At 39.3% G+C, this 19,295-nt stretch overlaps 2 protein-coding genes across 3 annotated transcripts; both read left to right on the top strand.

The window, feature by feature from the left end:
• Positions 1 to 1,035: 1,035 nt before the first annotated feature.
• On the top strand, positions 1,036 to 13,933 carry letm2 (leucine zipper-EF-hand containing transmembrane protein 2). The gene is made up of 11 exons (XM_039803646.1): positions 1,036 to 1,290; positions 2,044 to 2,112; positions 3,198 to 3,732; positions 5,820 to 5,963; positions 6,719 to 6,862; positions 7,196 to 7,399; positions 8,181 to 8,300; positions 8,523 to 8,642; positions 9,043 to 9,141; positions 9,785 to 9,853; positions 11,646 to 13,933. The coding sequence occupies exons 2-11, from the start codon at positions 2,066 to 2,068 to the stop codon at positions 11,700 to 11,702; spliced, it is 1,539 nt and encodes a 512-aa protein (XP_039659580.1). The 5' UTR covers positions 1,036 to 1,290; positions 2,044 to 2,065; the 3' UTR covers positions 11,703 to 13,933.
• A 1,829-nt stretch (positions 13,934 to 15,762) lies between these two features.
• prnpb (prion protein b) lies at positions 15,763 to 19,038 on the top strand. 2 transcript variants are annotated; one of them, XM_039803668.1, is made up of 3 exons: positions 15,763 to 15,833; positions 16,589 to 16,857; positions 16,945 to 19,038. In XM_039803668.1, the coding sequence occupies exons 2-3, from the start codon at positions 16,596 to 16,598 to the stop codon at positions 18,144 to 18,146; spliced, it is 1,464 nt and encodes a 487-aa protein (XP_039659602.1). In that variant the 5' UTR covers positions 15,763 to 15,833; positions 16,589 to 16,595; the 3' UTR covers positions 18,147 to 19,038. The 2 variants fall into 2 exon arrangements, with proteins under 2 accessions (XP_039659602.1, XP_039659601.1); XM_039803667.1 differs by having other exon boundaries at positions 16,589 to 19,038.
• Positions 19,039 to 19,295: the final 257 nt, after the last annotated feature.

The raw sequence follows: 19,295 nt of genomic DNA, 5'->3' as shown, positions 1-19,295 counted from the left end.
ATAGGGTTAATTTAGCTGGGGAGAGGTTGTCAGTTATTAGTACAAGACATCTGTCCTAAGCTAATTCAATAATGTTGTCAAAAGATAAGGAAAATTGTGAACTGTATCATTCTTTCAAGCGTAAAGGCATTTTTCCTAATATTTCTCAGACTCAAACCTATCACTTATTACTTTCATAAAATGTTTTGCCTCAGGCTCAGAGCATCCTAAATTTAAAATAAATAATTGAATTCAATAAATCAGAGATTTTATTTTACAAATGAAATAGGTAGTGATAGGTTTGAGTGTGAAAAATATTAGGAAATATAAAAAATATTAGGAAATATACCTTTAAAGCTGTAATCTCAAAGATTTTCATTTCTATAAATGAATGTTAAGTGTCTATCATTAAAGGGGGTAAATGGGGATTGAGGCTTTGGCCCACTGATGAAAGTATTACAAACTGGGTGTCTGGCATGACATATCAAAATCCTATAGGCCCTATTATAATTTTTCTCCTTGTATACACACAAAATGGAGCTATATGCACACCATTCTGGTTGATTTAGAATTTCTATTTCAGTGAAAACAATGGAAGTGTGCTGAGAGTTTAGCAGTCTGGAGTATAAAAAAACAAACCTGAATGAATCCCATTCGATGGTCTGGAATATTGTTGTTGATACATAAGCTTCAAGTTTTCAGAATTGTGTGCATAGTTCCATTTTTTGTGGAAAAACCTGTCATACAGGATTTCTTTTCCGGGGCAATGTCACGCCAGACATCCAGTTCGTAATACTGCACATAAATATGTATTGCAATACTGTCATCAGTAGGCCATAGGCTCAATCATCGTTGTGTTATGTCATTCAGTAATAGATAGTGACTTAACAAACATTTATTCAAATAAAAATCTTCGAGATTACGGCTTTAAGCTTGACAGAATTATGTTCACAATTTTCCTTTCATTTCTGATGGGAGTTTTTATTTAAACTTCCGAGTAATTCATCGTTTGAATCATAGACGATCTTCGCCGGGTACGCACACAACATCCACGCATGTACAGTACGACCTTTCAGTGCAGCTGCCTGGGAAGGCTGCGCATGCCGAGCGGACGACGAGGAGCTGAAATACGACGACTTAAAAGTATAAACCCACCGTTAATGGGTTTATTATCACACCAGCCGTTGCTTTCGTCGCTCCCGTTTACCTCGACCGATTGTTGTGAATGGATTATATTATTCACGTCTCACCGAGAAGCCTTACAACGCCCAGTCAGCAGCGGCAGCCATAGCTCCGTCATTGACGCTGGAGGTTAGTGGGCTCGTCATCTGCCGACTGCCATTTCACCAGCCAGCTTTAGCCTAGCCAGCAGCAAGCTAACCGGCTAGGCTAGCGGAGGTTTCCCAGCTAATGGCAGGGAAAATAATTCCTTGGCTAGTGATGAATTTGCTAGCATGATGCTAAAAAGGTTTCTAGAGTAGTGATATTTTGATAGTTTTTTAAAGATATTTGGGATGATACACCAGTAATGTTAACGTTAGTGGGGAATTATCAAAATGTTGACTTTAGCTTAAATGTTACGTCCATTTAGCATAACGTTAATAGTGGCTATTACTTGGCTAGCTAGCTAACGCTAGGCAGCCATGAAGGTCTGTGTAAGGTTAGCTACTTTTTTTTTTTCCAAATGTATATTATTGATTTCGTTTGGTGTATTGGTATATTTTGGGGAAGAAGGGGGGGGGGGGGGGGGGGGGCCGGGGTTTGTTTTGGGGGGTAGGGGGTTGTGTTGTACTTTGTTACATAATATTGAGCTAACCTGCTGTCTGGTTGTACTCATGCTAATGTTAGCTATGTCATATAATGCCATTCATAGTTAGCTCCCTTGCAAAGAATAACGCCTGTCATGTGTTTGTTATGGCAGGAGACTGGTGTCTGTGATTGGACACATGTTGTTCGTGTTCTGCTTGCTGTATTTTTTTCAGTCAGTCTGTTGTTGCACCAAACGGGCGAATTGTAACCAGACACCTAACGTGACATGCTCGGTCTCTCTGTGTGCTTTAACAGAATACTATCATCTGTCTCTACAATGGCCGTCTTTAGTCACCAGGTACTCCTTGCAGTAACAAGATCAAGGTAAGTACTGTAAGTAGCACATGGCTACATGGCGAGAAATCAAGAACTCCAGCAATGCAAAGCAGTCTGTGTCCCACTAATGTTAACGTATGCAGAACTCTCTTCATAAAAAGTTTTCTTCACAAAGTTCAATGACAGTAATTACAGCCTCATGGGTGCTCTCTGTCGTGTTTGAGGAGAGTCATGCGCAGACTGTCTCTGTTTACATTGTGTGCTACAGTGAACCCTATTAAATATTTCTCATGACTTTACACACGAGGTAAACACACAACTACTGTGGTTTACACTGATGAGGCAAGATCAGAGACTAACAGCTGATAGGACAGCGTTGTCATCACTCATGAGAAGATAGATAGATCTATCTATCTATCTATCTATCTATCTATCTATCTAATACCAATTTGTCAACTGTCAGACTTTACCATACCATGTATACAAAGTTAGCGATGTTTTTATCATCTCTGAATTAATAAAGCTACCATTACATTAACAATATTGAATTTACAGGAATTATACATTAGGTATCTTCCCAATGATGAGCCTTAAACTGCCATTCCTACCTGGTTATGTTTTTGTAGTAAATGTTTTTTATAATTGAATTAACAGAAACTCTACTATCCTGATTAGAAAATAAAATATATATAATACAAAATTTAGATTTACATACATTTGGGAGTTTTTGACCTGTGGTATTCCTGTGGAGCTATTTTTTATAAGTGGTTCCCTGTTTTGTTTGTATTGTGCATACACACAAGGATGCATTTTACACTATTCCACTGATCTACAGGTGGTAGTAAAGCTCCAAGAAACATAGCAATGCGTCAGCAAAAGCAGGGAAGAAGAAGGCTAAAAGCTAGTAAACATGGATGTAAACAATGCAGGATTTAAAAGCCTGTAGAGGTTTAAAATATTTCTTTAATAATGTTTGTTAGACCTCAATATTGTTGATAAACTAATCAGTTTACTTATCAGTTCATCAAATACACGTTTGAGCACTATCAAGTACTTTCTTCACTTTTTTTAAGAACATTTCCCTGCACAATATTATTTTATAACTAACCATTATTTATTGTTGCTGTCAACAGGGGATCATACTTATTATCCAAGAGGCACAGCTGCTCCTCTCTGTCTTCCAAAGCCTATCTCCACATAGACCCTTCTCGCCAGGTCTCATCCTTCACACTCAGGCACTCCCGCTACGGCTCCTCCCACGGTTACCGAGACCACGCCCTCGGCAGTGGCCACAACTCCGCCCTGCTCGCCCGCTCTCTACACAGCTCAGGTGTTTGGCTCCAAGACATAAAGCAGGAGGACACTAAAACTTCACCAGCTGCTGCCCAGGATGCTTCTCCAGGAGCTAAAAAGGACTCTGTGGCCGCTGCACCCCAGTCCCCACCTCCATCAGTTCCCACTCCACCGCCCGCCGCCACTACAACGGCTGCCGTCCCTCCGGTGAAGGAGAGGGCAGTCGTGAAAAAGGCTCTGTATCAGAGGATTGTGGATGAGTTGAAGCATTACTACAATGGCTTCCGGTTACTCGGCATCGATATTAAGATTGCAGGCAGGATGGTGTGGAGGCTGCTGCACGGACAACTGCTCACACGCAGGGAGAGGAGAAGGGTAAGAGAAGCTTTATTCAGTCTGTCTAATGTTACAATATTGTGAACTCCTGCAATGTCAGGCACAGGGCTCTAAATAATTTACTGTAAGTAAGTTTTTGTGTCATGCATACATATAGTTTTCACAGCCCACACAGACTTGGAAGACACCAAAAATACTTCTACAGTGGTGAAACATATGTTTCTAAAACACAAGTCAAGGTTTTCATAACCAGAAGAGCTCATCAGAAATGAAGGATACTTTACTAAACCATGTAGCTCTTAAAGGGACACTTTTAAACCAGCTGTGTGTGTGTGTGTGTGTGTGTGTGTGTGTGTGTGTGTGTGTGTGTGTGTGTGTGTGTGTGTGTGTGTGTGTGTGTGTGTGTGTGTGTGTGTGTGTGTGTGTGTGTGTGTGTGTGTGTGTGTGTGTGTGTGTGTGTGTGTGTGTGAGTGTGAACAGTGTTTGACTTCCCTCTGTGGAGCTCCCAGCGGACCTCTGTGATAGGGCTGGGCGATATGGAGAAAATCAAATATCACGATATTTTTGACCAAATACCTCAATATCGATACCGCAACAATATTGTAGTTTTGACTATTGGTGCTTTCACAAAATATTTACACAATGAGATTTTTGATAAATAATCATCAGTAATGTGGATGTAATGACTTAAGTGGTTAAAGGCAAATAATTGAACAGTTACAACAGTCTGGTAAGTTCAGAAAATGACATCACTTTACTGTAATGCAGCTTTTAAAACCAGGAAAAGACAACACTTATGCCATATCACAATATTACGATATCCAAAATCTAAGACGATATATAGTCTCATATCACGATATCGATATAATATTGATATATTGACCAGCTCTACTCTGTGATGCATTTTGCATCGTCCTCTGCGGGGAGCTCCATGAACCGCAAAGGGAAGCCAAACACAGTTCATCTAAACACACTGCACACACTGCCATGACACAGAGCTGGGTTTAAATCAGCAGACTATCTCTTTAAATCATCATATATATTGAGCCTGAAATGGGCTTTGCATTTAATCTAATGTCTTTTCTCTTCAGTGAAACCATTAAACCTACGTGTGTGTAATAGTGATGTACCTGTAAAGTAACTAGCATGGTTAAAAAATTGATATCTTAGGGTTGTGTACTATTGATTGGGGAAAAAACAATATGTAGCCTCTTGGATGAGATATATAGATACCAAACAGACCATCTTCCCATACTTGTATCCCAAATTCATTTGAAATCTTACTCTTACTACAATACTCTAGAAGTAATCATCCTGGTTTCTCTGTCACTCTTCCTCTGGGTTGTTATCATCATTAAATGAGTGAGACTATGGCTTATTTGAATAACCTAACAAATCTTTTTTTTTTAATAGGGAGCTTTCAAATTTAGTTAATTATCAAATTGAAGCTATGACTAAGATATGTACTGAGAGGGATACGTAACAGTTAAAAATGCTCTTTGGTGGACAAACTATATAATAGACACTGTTTTCAAAATTCTTTTGCTTGCTACTTCTTGTTACTTTTTGGTCGACCTACGCACAATAACTGATTATATCTGTGATCAGCTAATATCTGCCGATTATTTAATCAAAGTGATGGCTATTTTTTTAATCTGTGCTGTTTACTATTCTGCAACCATGATGTGGCCAGCTGAGCTGGTCTTGGTTGTGTTCACAAAACCCAAACATTTTCAAAATTGTGAATAAGCTCTGGAATTGGCTCTGCCGAGAGGTGTGTCCTTCATTTGATTATGAGCTCTTACCTGAAAATCTATGCACATTTCAGATAAGCTTCATGGAGAGAGGACACCGGTAGATCATTGAAAAAGGACATACTGTTACTGTATGTCTCGCTGACTGATTGGTGTAAAATATTTTCACCCTCAGTAAACCAAGTTGTGCACATGCCATGGTCAAACTATATTTAGGCTATTTTAGAAGAGGAATGGCAGAGCCTCAGTACACGTGTAATGGATCTTGCATGCAAACACACCTCCAAATACAACTGTGCTACAGCATGAATACTGGCTCATGTTACCATGCGTATTTTCTCACATTAACATTGTTTTTCTTTGTGTTTACAGCTGATGAGGACCTGCGCTGACCTGTTTCGTCTGGTGCCCTTCACAGTGTTTATCATCGTTCCTTTCATGGAGTTCCTTCTTCCTGTCTTCCTAAAACTCTTCCCAGAGATGTTGCCCTCTACCTTTGAGACAGAAACCAAAAAGGCATGTACACACACACACACACACACAGCTAAATGACATCTTTATTTACTTCAGCATGAAATACACATGCTCTCCAAACCTTCAAAATGCTTAGTGAAAAAAAAAGTCCTCATTAATATGTCTATTGTTCCTGTACTTATAGTGATAGGACATTCCTTTAGTTAACTTCTTTCTTTAGTTAAAAGAAAAGCAGCAGGTTTCTGTATTTGCTCCAGTCGACCTGTCTACTCTGATGTTCCCTGGTTGTTCTGGAGCACGGTTGAGCGATTCATAGAAATGCTCTCGTGCTCCTGGACAGCACAGACATGTCCAGCCTCTGAAAATGTGACTGAATAAATTCATAATTTATGATATAGTTGAATCTATGACTGCAATATGTTGGTGTAAGTACAATATTATTATTTTTGTAATACTTCAAGATTATATTGTGACTGTCCATGTTATTATCTGTGAACTAGCATTTAATTTAGGATTTTAAAATAGAATTTAATTCATTCATAATACTTCAAACAGGAACATAAAATACCTTTTTTGAATTGTAAAAATCTGTTTTTTGGCATCAGCACTTATAGTTTTTATATTTTCCTATTTCTATTATTAAAGAAAATATCACTTTCATTAATCAACACAGTATTCTGAAGTGGAGAAACCACTCAGTAATGACTGTATTTGAATGCCTCAAACGGCAGCTTTATTTGAAGTATATATATATATATTTTAAACTAACCTTTGTCCCCTTGCTCTTCTTGATGCAGGAGGAGAAGCAGAAGAAAGGTCTGGCAGCGAAGTTGGAGCTGGCCAAGTTTCTCCAAGAGACAATCGCTGAGATGGCTCGAAGGAATAAAGCAAAAGCTCAAACAGAAGATGAGACACAGCGCTTCTCCACATATGTTCAGAAGGTAAAATCACAGCAAAGATAACACTTAACACCTAGTGTATCATGCCAGCCAATGCACACATTTTATACAGCTCAAGTTAAGTGTCCTTGATTCAAATTTTTAAGTCCAATGTTTTAATGCTGAACTGTTTCTTCTGTACTGGTATTAAGGTTAGACTGTTGCCAACTAAGTGTTTAAAAAGTGATTTGATTAATGCATTCAATGAGTGCAGTCCTATATTCAATTAAAGTTGATATATTATCTTATAAAACTGCTGGTACAGTTGTTCTGGACAACATTTGCTCAGCCTGGTTTGAGGTGCTTTGCATTAGTGACTCTGTGTGTCCTCATCAGGTTCGGGGCACAGGCGAGCAGCCCACCACCAAGGACATTGTCCGGTTTTCGAAGCTGTTTGAGGACGAGCTGACGCTGGAGCACCTGGAGCGCCCCCAGCTGGTGGCTCTGTGTAAACTGTTGGAGCTGCAGCCCATCGGCACTAACAACTTGCTGCGTTTTCAGCTGATGATGCAACTCAGAACCATCAAGTCAGACGATGAGGTGAGACAATCCTCGTTTCCAGCACGTGGAAGCGCAAAATACATGTAGTGTCTAGATATGTATGGGTTACCTACGGTTCTAAAGGTAGCGTTTGATGGAAACGCGCTATAGAGGTCCGGGATGTGGTAGATTTGTGGTCCAAGTACTGTTTGCATGATTTTATAGTCATAAGAGGAAAAAATGGACAAAGGTAATGAAACTGGCAAGTAGGGCTGGGCGATATGGAGAAAATCAAATATCACGATATTTTTGACCAAATATTCTATATCGATATTGTAAGGTTGACAATTATTGCTTTCCCAAAATATTTACACATTGAGGTTTGGGATAAATAATCATCAGTAATATGGATATAATGACTAGGTGGGTAAAGGCAAATAACAGAACAGCTAGAACAGTCTGGTAAGTTCAGAAAATGACATCACTTTACTGTAATGCAGCTCGTAAAACCAGGAAAAGACAACACTTAACATAATGACGATATTATAATATCCAAAATCTAACACGGTATCTAGTCACATATCACGATATCGATATAAAATCGATATATTGCGCAGCCCTACTGGCAAGTGCCATACCAGTAGTTTTGTACTTTTATATTTAGTGCTGTTAACTATTTCCCCAAGAATCCTAAGCATTTATTTATCCACAATGAAAGTGTGTTGGTGAAAAAACACTGGAATGGTTCAGATATGGAGATATTCCCTCTCTTCATGTGTAGCTGTCATCTTTTCTCAAACTTGTGCAACCGTTTTTGACTTCCCTCTCTGTTTCTTCACAGATGATTGCAGCAGAGGGTGTGGCAGCTATGAGCGTGTCAGAATTACAGGCAGCGTGTCGCAGTCGTGGGATGAGGTCTCTGGGTCTCACCACCGACCAGCTACATCAGCAGATGCAGCAGGTGAGCAACTGAATGTTAAGTTTGTAGCTTCGGTTAGTGGCTAGACACTAAATACTGGTTGATTCCCCAGATTAACATTCCCCGAAAGGAGTTAAGAGTTCACACAAATTTCAGATTGCAATTAAAAACAAGTTACAAGTAGATTTTCATTTCTTAACCATCTATCAGATATATGTCAGTCTTGTCATTGTTCCCCATATAATAAATGTTCTTCTCCGCTAGTGGCTGGACCTGCACCTGAAGGAGAATGTTCCTCCATCGCTGCTGCTGCTCTCCAGAGCCATGTACCTGACTGACCTCAAACCAAAAGCTCCAGTCATCCCGCCTGTTCCCAAACTAGAGGTTTCACATTTACAATCTACTTAAAATCTTACTGCATATTCACTTGAATGTACAGATTATAGAAAGTTGTACCCGTCTTAACATTCCAGCTGTTAAACTGCTGGTATGCAGGTCACTGATGTGTGGTACTGTTCAGTGTTTGCTCTCCTTATGGAAACTGTTTCATAACTATTTGTCCGTTTTTCCACAAAAAAAGTTTATGTGACTAGTATAAAACTCTTAAAATAATACCTATTCATTCTTCCTCATTTAAACATCCAGAATCTATGAATATGGAAATGTTTAACTGCTAGACTCAAGACGTCTCGGACTTAACTACAGCCATTAAACAATAAACCAGAGCAAGTAGTCTTTTGTGGGATGTGGTTTTCTAATCAGATGTTTGTTGTTTTTTTTGCAGAAAGCTACTCCGCCTCCAGTGGAGAATACAGGAACAAACACGACCTTAGTCAGCACTGACATGTTGGCGGACCCTGCTCTCATCATCAAAGATAGACCGGTCAGTGCATTATATAAGGTCATCGCTGCTGCTAAGAATAGATTTCTAACATAACACTAGATGTAATTGAGGGCCTGCACAACTGTTTTTCTCATCACAGTCGAGTCCTGGGATATTTTCAAATACTTACAAGCTACATATAGTATTATAAAAGTACATAAAACCTGAAAAACGTCACTGTATTTGTCCAGTTGCCAAAACACTTGTTTGCAGTTTGCTATTACACAGAATGAGACAGTGTTCATCTTTGGATATTTACCACAATTACAAAGAAAATAGTCAGTGTATCTCTTACATTTGAAGAATTAGCTTTCTGATATTCCTTTATGGATTAAGAAATTAACCTAGCGTCTTAAAGGAATAGTTCAACATTTAGGGATATGCACTTATGTGCTTTCATGTTGGGAGTAAAGTGAGAATACATACATACCCGTGGGATTGTCTAAAAAATGCCTTGTCACATATCTGAAGATGGACCTTTTGGAGATCTATGGTTTTCCCAGGACAGCAACTGCAGTTTTTTTTATAAATGTATGACTGATTGTAACACACAAACGTGTGTAGAGTATCGGTTTTACAGAAGAACCATTAAATCCTGCAGGACCTTCCATCTTATATTTGTCTTTTTATCTTTTTGTTGTAGGTGGAAGAGATAAGAGACAAGGCTCCTATAGTGTCGGACAAACCTCTGACTCCTGCTGAAGTCCTTCAGGTGAGCTCCCATTGTTGCTTGGACCTGTAGAATCCACAGAAACCAGTATGAGATTTGATGCAACACAAGGTTTTATAATCCAGTTAGTTCTCGCATGACATGCTAATCTCTCACAGTAGGACACGGCTGCTATTCTGGAAAACCAGCTATTCTGCTAGACTGAAAGTATTTCATTACAGTGGAGAAAGTATAGAGACTGGTTGGGAATCTGTTTAGTTATAAAGAGGTAATAATAACTGACTGAGTAACCAACACAGATACAGAAAGCTACTGGCTAAATTGGAACCGTACATCTCAAGTTAATCTGTGTGAGGTTTAAAAATAGCTGATGAATAGACCTGTCACGCATGCTTCAAAGTGATTTTCTTTTAAACCATCCAGTCATTTAAAGAGACACTTCATCTTTTAATACACTTCGCACTCGTTTGTTCTCTTGACATTTGGCTTTTCTGTCTTTGTTTTAAGACTACTGGGGAAGTCTGTTCATATAGCTGCTGTTTAAATGTTAACACTGAATTATATAATACACTCATTCACACATTTCTAAACAAACGTGTATCATAGGCCAAATTTTTAAGCGGTCCAGTTCATGGCCATGGGATATGCATTTTCTTAAGCCTTATTTGGGTCAAATAAATAATAAAAAATAAAAAACATTTTAAGAATACTGAAACAATTTCATTTAAAATTTCTGTCGAGTAAATTCTATTCTCTGCTGCTGATAGACATGGCGGTTTACTTTTTCTTATGAGGGAAAGTTGAAAACATATTGATGTTTCATTTAGAGAGCTCAGTCATACAGGCACTGAGGTCTGTCAGTGTAGCACAGACTTATAGTATTGAAATATTATTTAACTTATTAACTTATCGAGGCTGCACTTAAAATATGTCATTATACTGTAGGTAACTGTATTGCACTTATCAGTAGAGCTGGGCGATATGGAGAAAATCCAATATCATGATATTAATGACCAAATACCTCGATGTCGATATTGAAACGAAGGGTTTAAAATGGGTGCTTTCACAAAATATTTACACAATAAGATTTTGGATAAATAATCATCAGTGATGTGGATATAACGATTAAGTGGGTAGAGACAAATAATAGAACAGCTAAAACAGTCTGGTAAGTTCAGAAAATGACATCACTTTACTGTAATGCAGCCTTAAAACCAGTAAAAGACAACACTTAATATAATACGTAATATTACGATATCCAAAATCTAGGAAGATATCTATTTTCATATCACGATATCGATACAATATCGATATATTGCCTAGCACTACTTATCAGTACTGCAAGCATGGAGAATCCTGGTATCTCAGCAGTCTGAGACACATGCCATGTAACCGTGACGACCCTGGTTGCAAGTTCATGTCTGGCTGGTTACTTTTGTCGCGTCCTACTTCCATTTCTTACTCTCTATCCCATGATTTAAGTCACTTAATGGCTGTGAGCTATCAACTAAAGGCAAAGTGCTGTAAACATTTAAAAAAAAAAAAAAAAAAGGATAGAAATTGAATGGAAAACATTAATAGGGGCGCCCGGATAGCTCAGTTGGTAGAGCGGGCGCCCATATATAGAGGTTTACTCCTTGACGCAGCGGGCCCGTGTTTGACTCTGACCTGCGGCCCTTTGCTGCATGTCATTCCCCCTCTCTCTCCCCTTTCATGTTTTCAGCTGTCCTGTCAATAAAGGCCTAAAAATGCCATTACATTTTTTTTTTTATGTTTTCAATGTGGAAAAACTGGATAATGGAAGTTATACTAACCTCAGTGACCTCTTCCGCAGGCTAAAGCAGCAACAGAGGTGTCCCAGAAGAGCAAGATGAGTGCCAACGGTGTGTAAAGTGGAGCAGGAGCCTCTGGACTGAAGGGAGGATGGACTCAGCTCTGTGTCTTTGGGGGGTGAGATGGATGACGGGGGTGTATGCACTGGCTCCATTCAGCATCGTGTCTGACATGTTGATGAGACGACTCATCTAGGAGTCCTGTTCCCTACTTGTCCGTCTCTCTGTTAACACCCTGAAAAGTTCTGTTGCCTCTTCTACTTCGTCTCAGCAGCTTTAAACCCTCTGCTGTCACATTGGTGCACTCCATTCTCTGTCACTCTCCATTCGAGCTGGACAAACCAGACTGACATTTCACTGGACTGGCAGACCATTGATGGTGTGATTACTTTGACCTAATGTCCTGGATGCGCGCCCAAACCACCCAACAGCAGAGCCTGGTCAACTGTCTGTTTGATGGTGTCTCCTTACAGTCTAGATGGTCTCCTTCTCCTCCTCCTGTACATTTGTAAATATCCTGTATATTTCGGTCTCTGTCTTACATCGCAGCAGCAGCGGCAGCAGCTTTGTAGATTTTGCTATGCAAAAAAAGTCTCTTGAAAATGTTTTTCTCTCTTGGCAGTTTCAGTTTGTATTATTTGGAAACCTTTTTCGCTCCTCTTCAGGATATAAGAGAAGTCATCCTTTTTCCAGACATATGTTGCTGAACGTTTTGGCTCAGTAGCTGTCCCACCTTCATCTTTGTTCAGTAAGCTGGACCATACTGATGTGCTGAAGCAGACGGCACATTCTGAACCTGCGATTGAATAAAAAGCAAAAGGTTCAGTCAATTTGTCATGATCTTATTTCGTCAGCTGCAGATTTGGACCGGCCCTGACTCGAAAGAGGGTGACATTGTGTAGTTGCTTGGTGCTTGCTGCTGCAATTAGCAAACAAAAGACTGCTAAATTATAAGAGAGGTCACTCCTTAAACCCAGAGGTGACTGTGGTAAAGTGCAGTCTGCCGCCACTGGTAAACCACTGAACAGACAATTTGTAAAAACAAAAAACACAAGGAATGTGCAGATTGTATTTGCATAATACAGTGTATGTATGATACCAATATTTCTTTAAACTGAAATGAGAAAATTGATGTTATCCATTAAAATATATTATTGATATGGGGAAGAAGTGTAGCCACAAATGAGATTAATGTTATTTTTTTGGTATTGTGGCCCTAAAAGAGTTAAGAGCATTATGAATAACTATCTTACTGCATTATATTACCCTAAAAGCTGTAATTGGAAGGTTTACCACATAAATGTGTACTGTGTAATACAGTGTTGTGTGTTTGACAGTGCTTATTTTCCATCCCTCTTTATACATTTGACATTGTTGGAGTAACTTTTTGTCTCCATACATTTTACTTTATTGCTATTAATCCACAGGCACATCCCAGAAGTGGATGCCATAAATAAAAGGATATTTTTTAAACAAAAAAGATAATGAATGATTGATGATGCTAATGAAGATTTATATTATTGGTTTTACATTTGTGCCTAAGGTAAAAGGGCGATTGTGTTTGTGTTTGCATTTTTCATCAGAGTACAGATTTTCTATATTGTACCATTGTCAGTTTTTGATTGATCATCACCTCAGTGTGTTTAAAGCCCCCAGTTGCACCTTTTCTCTTTAGTGGAATGTCTCCTCCTTTTCCCTTCCCCATTTGATCCAAATATAAATCCAAATGTATCACCTGTGTTGATACTGATGAAAAAGCAATCACCTTTTCAATCACCTCTGCACTCGTGGTGCAAAGGGGATCAAAACCTTTAAAAAAAGATTTTTCATCTCTGGTTTGTGCTCCATATTTGAAAGAAATTCCAACACATTTTGAGTAGATGTGAAATGATTTATGCAACATTTATGGCATTTAAACAAAAAATGTAAATGTATGTCCCAGTTATTTGACAGGATGCATTCTTTTGCCCACAGATATTCCTTCTTGTCCTAAATTACCTTCCTTGTGTCACTTCTTTCTCTTTTCATCAGCATCATAGTGTGTGTTAACAACATGATGCCTGTCTGGAAACTACAACTTACTATTGCTATCTCAGATGGTCTGTTACATCAATGCCATGATGATGCGTCCTCTGTCTTTAAGGATTGTTTCTTTCAGTTAAAAAATGCACTACTGTCCAATTACTTCTTCCCCCGAATAAAATGTATGCATCACTTTATCAGGGCATATGAGTGTCTGGGTGATGGGGGGGGGGGATAATTCACACAATTAAAATCATTAAACCCTTTACAGTTGTGTCCTATTTCTATTTGTTGACAATACCAGTGACATGGGAGTGAAATCCAATTTATTTAGATAATCAATGTAACCTCTGTAAACGCAACTTATAGTTCAATACTTGCTACACTGGCTTAATGACTTTGTTAAGCACTCTTTATACACGTTTCCTGAGTTGACAGAAAAACTCATGTCAAGAATTTCAAATGAATGTCTTTTCGGGGCGGCCTCTAACTCACCCAGTAAGAGCGTGCAGCGGTGCGGGTTCAAATCCGATATGCTGCCCTTTGCTGCGTGTCATCCCCCATCTCTCTCCCCCTTTCATGCCTATCCACTGTCTCTATGTAATAAAGAGAAAAGCCCCAAAAATTATCTTAAAAAAAATGTATCTTTTCATGGCCAGCAGGTGGCCCTATCTGTATACAAGAACCCATGCCTAAACCAACGTAGAAGGCCAAGTGTAAATATATATATTCATCAGGTTTAACCTAAACACACACACACACACACACCCACAACACTTGCCTAGTGTGTGTAAAAATATTCTGTTACAAGTACAAAAGTATTAGCATATATATAAACTTGTAATGGTGGGGCTTTTGTGATTACTTCATGCTGGGTATTTTAATAATAATACATCATCATTTATTCGTTGATGTATTTTTAATTAATTTAAATCTGCAAAGTAACTTGCAACTAAAGCTGCTAAATACATGTAGTGGGGTAAAAGGTACAATATTTGCCTCCAAAAGTTAAGTAGAAGTATAAGGTATCATAAGAAATTGTACAACTTTCTATTATGGTGTAAGTTTTTGACATTATCATTTTGTTGTCTAATCTTATTTTAGAGTGTCTTTTTTCACATGTGGCCAGGGACAACAGACATTTATCAAATTCATTAATTGACACGTACACTACCTCATTAACAGTTATTTTTTGCTATTGTAATAAAATAAACACATCTTCACCATTTAGGGTGGAAGTTGTAAGCAAAGATTTTAAAGATGGAAATCTCAAAACCTGTCCATATTAAATTTAACCAAACTGATGCCCCTGGATGTAATTGTGAGAAAATATGTTTGAGTGATATTACCTTTCAATTCCCACCATCACCCGCGCTGCGTTCATGTCCTATGGAATATGAAAACTCTCAGTCAATACAACTGTCAATCTCCGTAGCTATTTTTACCTCCAAAACTCCAATATATAAATACTTTCCTTAACTGGATCAAACTATTACATCCCAACCCTAGCTGAGGTAGGCGACTGACAAATGAAGTGGTGTCTGAGCCCTTCAATATTACAAGAGGTTGCCCCCAAGGTTCACCTCTATCACCACTTCTGTTCATACTAGCTATTGAACCACTAGCAAAGATCTAGTAGGCAAATACAGGGGATTACAATTGGCAACAGAGATCATAGATTAGCTCTTTTTGCTGAGGACGTAATTTTATTCTTAAAATAAACACATCTATTCCAGCACTGTTAGCCTAGATCTAATCGGACTTGGTAGTATCCCCAGATATAACGGAAATAAAAGACAATATGTAAACCAATATTTATTTACTTTTAAGCTCATATTTGGGCATCAAAATAACACCTCATTTTGAAACTATAGCACCAACAAACTATGAAGTAAAAATGAACTCAGTACATATGAACTTTAACGTTAGGCTACACTCGCTGTAAGCATTTTACCTTTCATCAAATCAGTAGTTTAAGTTACTTTACAAGTTACCAACTATTTAGACGAATAGATTCTTAAAGATTCTCTATAACTATGTCTGGTTATAGTTGTTAGGGGGTGGTGGGCGGGTTCAGAATGGAAGGAGGGGAGGAGGGGGTGATAGAAAGTTTGGGAAGCAGGATCTAAAGAAAGAAACGGCGGTGTTGTGGACACTGAGATTACAAGGTCAGTATTTTGTATCCATGTGTTTAGGAATCTTCTTTTCCATATAGGCTAGCAGGTGTTTCTGTACATTTTCACAATGCGTCACCGATCCATCATGGTTTTATGAATGTGTCTTTCTTGAAACGAATATTGTATGGTTTGTCACCAGAGAACAAAGTAAGGCAAGAATTGCCTGTGAAATTAGACGATTTACTATCAGATGTAGCCTATCCAGTTCATATAGTACCGTGTAGGCCTAATTGTATTTCCTTTGATGGTCATGGGCGCTGAAAACAAATAGACTATACATACATATAATTACAAACTAGCGTGTAAATAGTAACATTTGGCCGCCTGCAGGAAGCTAACAGTCTGAAGGGTATGTGCTATTTTAAGCCTGGCAGCTATGTTGGACCCACAGCTTCATGTTGAGCTAATAGGGTAAAACAGGTGGACAAGGCTTTGTGTGCAAAAACATATCAAGGCTGTTTATGTAGGCTTTGTGAACATAATAAAATGTAATGTAGTGAACATGATTTAGGTAAATATATCCTCTCCAAATAGAACTTGCAAAAACTTTTGATCAAAAACCAGTGAACTGTCTTCTCTTGTAGGCTACATCAAAGTTGACATGTGTTGTATTCTAATTTCATTTGGATTACATGTTTGCTGTGTTCAGCAGTTCTAGAAGGACGTTTTATTGGTAAAATAATACAAATTTATTTATTTTTTATTCCTTGTAAAATGGTTTCTTTCCCTATTTTCTTTTCCTGCAGTTCAAAGATGAAGCTGACTGGAATAGCTCTGTTGTGTCTCTCCCTTCTTTTGCTTCATATACATTTTTCCTTGGCCAAGAAAAAAGGAGGGTTTAGTCTCTTTAAGAAGACCTCCAAAACCAGTAATCTGGACACTAAGTCTAAGGGTGGAATCCTCAAACAGCCTAAAAAACCTGAACAAGGAGGTTACCCCCAGCAACCAGGCCGACCAGGGGGTTATCCTAACCAAGGAGGTTACCCCCAACAACCAGGGGGTTATCCTAACCAAGGCGGTTACCCCCAGCAACCAGGGGGTTATCCTAACCAAGGAGGTTACCCCCAGCAACCAGGCCGACCAGGGGGTTACCCTAACCAAGGCGGTTACCCCCAGCAACCAGGGGGTTATCCTAACCAAGGAGGTTACCCCCAGCAACCAGGGGGTTACCCTAACCAAGGAGGTTACCCCCAGCAACCAGGCCGACCAGTGGGTTATCCTAACCAAGGAGGTTACCCCCAGCAACCAGGGGGTTACCCTAACCGAGGAGGTTATCCCCAGCAGCCAGGATACCCAGCTGGAGGCTATGCTGGAGGTTACCCAGCACAGGGCTATGGAGGAGGTTATGGCGGTTATGGTGGTCATGGCAGTTATGGTGGTTATGGAGGTGGATACATGAACTACAACCCAAACAACAGAGTCCTGAGCCCTCGCTATGGGGGCAGCTTTGGATATGGGGGCCATGGCACTGGGAGCGGCTCTCCCTTTTCCCACTCAGTTCAGTCGATGGGCATGTATCCCTCTGATAAATCCAGAGGGTTTGGACGGAGTGCGGTGATGGCAGCAGCTGGAGGGGCTATGGCAGGGATGGCCCTGGGCTACGGGCTAGGGAGGTTCCCCCGTCCTCCCTTCCACTTCCACAGCCCCCAAGAGGAGTATTACTACAATCACTACATGTACAGGAAATATGGTACCAAGTCTACTGATAGCGATGACTACAGCAGAGACTACAGCTACAGCAAACCCCCTGAAACCTATGACAGCTACATGGACTCCTGCATGAAGAGAACCGACATTCTGCCTGCGGAGAATCAAAAGCCAAACAACAAACCAGCTGTTACCACCACAATTACGATTACAACTACTTCTGCAACTACCACAACCACTGCTGCCCAGGACTCTGGCATTAGCAACAACACAACAGAGAGCAACAGCACTGCAGCAGAAAACTCAACGACCGCATCTTCAACTCCACTTCCTCTAAATAAGTCTGAAGCCAATCCAGTGCCTCCAGCTTCAAAGGTTCTCAAAAAAGCTGCTACTGATGATGATAATGATGATACAGTTAGCATTGTGGAGATCGGCTACCCTGCACTAATTGAGCAGATGAAGGCCAGGAGATGTGTTGAGCTGTACATGGTCTACTCTGAAAAGTACTTGAAGAAAAGGACTGAGCCCAGCACCACTGGTGGGGTGCAGGGACTGGAGATGGGCTTGCAAGGGCTTTTAGCTGTGATCATCAGTACGACACTGATGCTACTGAACAGCAACATGCTAATGCTGCTGTGCTGTGGCCTTTATTAGCATTTAAAGTGATGGAGAAATATAGAAATGAGGCGTACAACAAAGAATGAGTTAAAGACATTAACAGTCCCACAGAGCTACGAGCATACTGTAGCTGTAGACTCAGTTGTTATTTATTCAAGCCAACTGTCCAGTGTCAGTGCCTGAGAGGATTAGTTTGCAGCCTGGGGCGAGTACATGATCTGTCATGGTGATGATCTGTGTAAATGAACAGCTCTGTAATAATGGATATGTGCTTTAAGTGTGATATAGTAAGTCAAGGGGTGCTGATGTTGGAGGACTGTCTGATTCAAACAGTAAATATGATATTGAATAAGAAGAATATAGTAAATTTTATAATCATATCTGTGCTTTAGACAGAGGTTTTACATTGTGAGCATAACTGCATATTTGTAATGGATCATATTTTCACAATTTTGTACTAAATGTCACTGAACCTTTATGTAATCAGCATATGGTTCATTGAAGTACAGAAAATCTAATGAGAACCTTATTTAAGGCTGATTATGATTTCTGGTGGTATACTGTACACTAATTTATTCGGATAAAACACTCTCCCTAAGTATCTATGCATGTTGTTGTCCTAACACTTCATATATTACTTACATTGGAATCAATACAAAGAAGCACTTTTTCTAATATTTATGTATGTTGGATGATGTTTGTAAAAAAACATTACAAGAAAATCTCCATATGTGCTGCCTATGCTTTGTACAGTGTGTTGTATGTTTTGGGATACGTTTTTATATACTTGCCTCCCGCTACCCTTCTATCCAATGTTTTGCCTCTCTCTGCGGTAGCTTGTGAATGCTTAAGTGCTCTTAAAGTGTAAGACCTCTGATTTACTAATTACATCTGATGAACTGATAGAAGTAAAAATCCAGATAATTTAGTTTTGTTTCTCTGTGAGAATATAACTATTGTCCTGTGTTGGTGATAGTAGTAAAACAATAATATTCATATGAAAATGTAGCATTATTACTGTAACAAAACCACTATAACCACAACATATTTGGCTTCTTTGGTCTGATTTTTATTTGATACAAACTGGTGGTTATGGGTTTACAGAATTATTTATCACAGAACGTTTTTAATGTATTACAGTTTAAGTGTGTATGCATTCGCTAATTGTTGCCCTACACCTGTAGC

This window comes from Perca fluviatilis, chromosome 6 (assembly GCF_010015445.1).
Source record: "Perca fluviatilis chromosome 6, GENO_Pfluv_1.0, whole genome shotgun sequence".
NCBI classification, from domain to species: Eukaryota; Metazoa; Chordata; class Actinopteri; order Perciformes; family Percidae; genus Perca; species Perca fluviatilis.
The sequence above is the reverse complement of the archived record's forward strand: the minus strand, read 5'-3'. Positions and strand labels throughout refer to the sequence as shown.

Bases quoted from the DNA above. Each gene is read 5' to 3' on its own strand.
- prnpb (XM_039803667.1), top strand. From the start codon at position 16,596: ATGAAGCTGACTGGAATAGCTCTGTTGTGTCTCTCCCTTCTTTTGCTT.
- letm2 (XM_039803646.1), top strand. From the start codon at position 2,066: ATGGCCGTCTTTAGTCACCAGGTACTCCTTGCAGTAACAAGATCAAG. The intron at 3,733-5,819 runs GTAAGAGAAGCT...TTGTGTTTACAG, and splicing joins CACGCAGGGAGAGGAGAAGG to CTGATGAGGACCTGCGCTGA. The intron at 9,142-9,784 runs GTCAGTGCATTA...TTTTTGTTGTAG, and splicing joins TCATCATCAAAGATAGACCG to GTGGAAGAGATAAGAGACAA.